Source organism: Austrofundulus limnaeus, unplaced genomic scaffold (genome assembly GCF_001266775.1).
Source record: "Austrofundulus limnaeus strain Quisiro unplaced genomic scaffold, Austrofundulus_limnaeus-1.0 Scaffold194, whole genome shotgun sequence".
Taxonomy (NCBI): Eukaryota; Metazoa; Chordata; class Actinopteri; order Cyprinodontiformes; family Rivulidae; genus Austrofundulus; species Austrofundulus limnaeus.
Window position 1 is genome coordinate 963,892 of NW_013952596.1, and position 1,943 is coordinate 965,834.

At 40.5% G+C, this 1,943-nt stretch overlaps 1 protein-coding gene across 1 annotated transcript in view; it reads right to left on the minus strand.

The window, feature by feature from the left end:
• The window catches only part of bmerb1 (bMERB domain containing 1), a gene marked incomplete in the record, with an annotated part of 21,088 nt that overhangs the window by 15,428 nt on the left and 3,717 nt on the right, over positions 1-1,943 (minus strand). Inside the window, 1 exon segment of the mRNA XM_014018534.1 lies at positions 981-1,101. Within this exon segment, the coding sequence (XP_013873988.1) occupies positions 981-1,101 (121 nt within the window).

A 1,943-nucleotide genomic window follows, 5' to 3' on the forward strand; every position in this document is an offset into this window, starting at 1 on the left:
CAGAACCTCGGACAGCTCATTTCAGAGCCGCTCGGCGCCCAGCAGCCTGAGACGGCCCCTTTCCCTCAGCACTTTCAGCACCTCGGACAGCTCCTTTCAGCCCCGCTCGCCACCTAGCGGCCTGAAACGGTTTCTTCCAGCTTTACCGACTGCTTTTGCTGTGACCCAGTTGTACTGGGAAGTGGGAATTTCCCACTTGCAAGTCATGAATTTAAACTGGAACACTCCTTCTAGTTTGAATTCCCTGTCAGGATGTGGGAGAGTTCAGAATTTAAGATGGCAGCTACACACCACAACTGAACAGTGAGTAAAACTCTCTTACTTTTACTTTTAAAAGTATTTAAGTATTATTTATTAAGCATATTGTCAGTTATACAGGTAGTACTTTTCAGTGTTCATAAGAGGACGTGTTAAAATGCTGTTTCTATGCAGGAAATACCAGGTAGAGCTCTACACGAACCATCAAAGTTAATTCCATTATGSTCATGTGGCTCTTATGTAAACTCACTCTCTCCTGCTGTAAGGKTTACTTTGTGTGAGTTTAGTTGAARTCCTTCARCTGGCTCATGAGATATTTTGCTAACACTGCAGACAAATACACACTTACTGTATGCTTTACATTAACACCATGACACCRCACAGGAAGTGGAGACACATTTTCYACACAATAAAKKAGAGGACTTAGTCCCTGAAGCTCGGCTCATTGTGGTGATTCATTCTCCAACCAACTGAATAATCAATGAACATTTTCAAACACTCAGCCTCTCTGCGTGTTTGGAGYGAGCAGCTTCTTCAAACCTTGAGCAGAAGAGTGCCAAAAAAATAAATAAATAAAAACTCTGGCTACGGCAAGATGAAGCTCATTAGGCACACAGAGGACAGCTACAGGAATAGTCATGACAGATTATTGATGAAGTGATTTCACACTCGGCCTACGTCAGGATGGGGGGGGGGGTGATAACAACCCTGAGGTGACTCACATGAAGCGCAGCTCYGACTCTCTGCGCACCAGGACCTCCCGCAGGCGCTGGATGCGAGTCATCTCCACCTCRATCTCCTCTGGAGACATGGTGCTCTCCGCCATGGACACGTCCGAGTGACCTGAGACGCACCGGAGGGAGGACAGACGTGAGAATAATCCAATGAAACACATGAAGAAGAAAAAGAACTGGAAATCTGTCATAAATACTTTTTTTAATCTTCCTGTCAACATTATTGTTTTTGAATTTTTTATGTGTGACCTGTCAGTCCGTTAGCAAAATTTTCATGAATCACTGGACAGATTTTAATGTAGATCTGCAGCTGGTTCTTTTTGTGATAACTTTACAATAAGGTRCACAAAAATTGCTTAACAATTGAGGAACTACTTGGTAACTACTAAGTAGTTACTGAGGACACCAAAGAGGAACTACTAAGTATTTATTCATTACTTACTCAGTGACTGGCCTTTAACTACTGTTTCTGTGTACCCTAGAGTGAGGTATCTTCCCTAGTTCCTCTGGTGACTTTAGTAACTACTCAGTAGTTAATGAGTAGTACGAAGTCTYTTCTAAGTACTCAGTAGTTCCTGAGTAGTTCCACTTTTTTGTGCTTAGTAACTACTCAATAACTACTTAGTAATTACACAGTAGTTCCACTTTGGTGTCCTTAAAATCTACTTAATAGTTACTGAGTAGTTAATAAGTCTTTCTACCTACTCCATAGTTTCTGAGTAGTTCCTCTTTTGTGTTTTTAGTAATTACTTAATAACTACTCAATAACCACTCAGTAACTACTCAACAGTAACTACTCAGTAATAATTACTTAATAACCACTCAATAACTACTCAGTAACTACTCAATAACTAGTCAGTAACTACTCAGTAATTACTTAATAACTACTCAATACCTACTCAGTAACTACTCAATAACTACTAAGTAACTACTCAGTAATTACTTAATAAC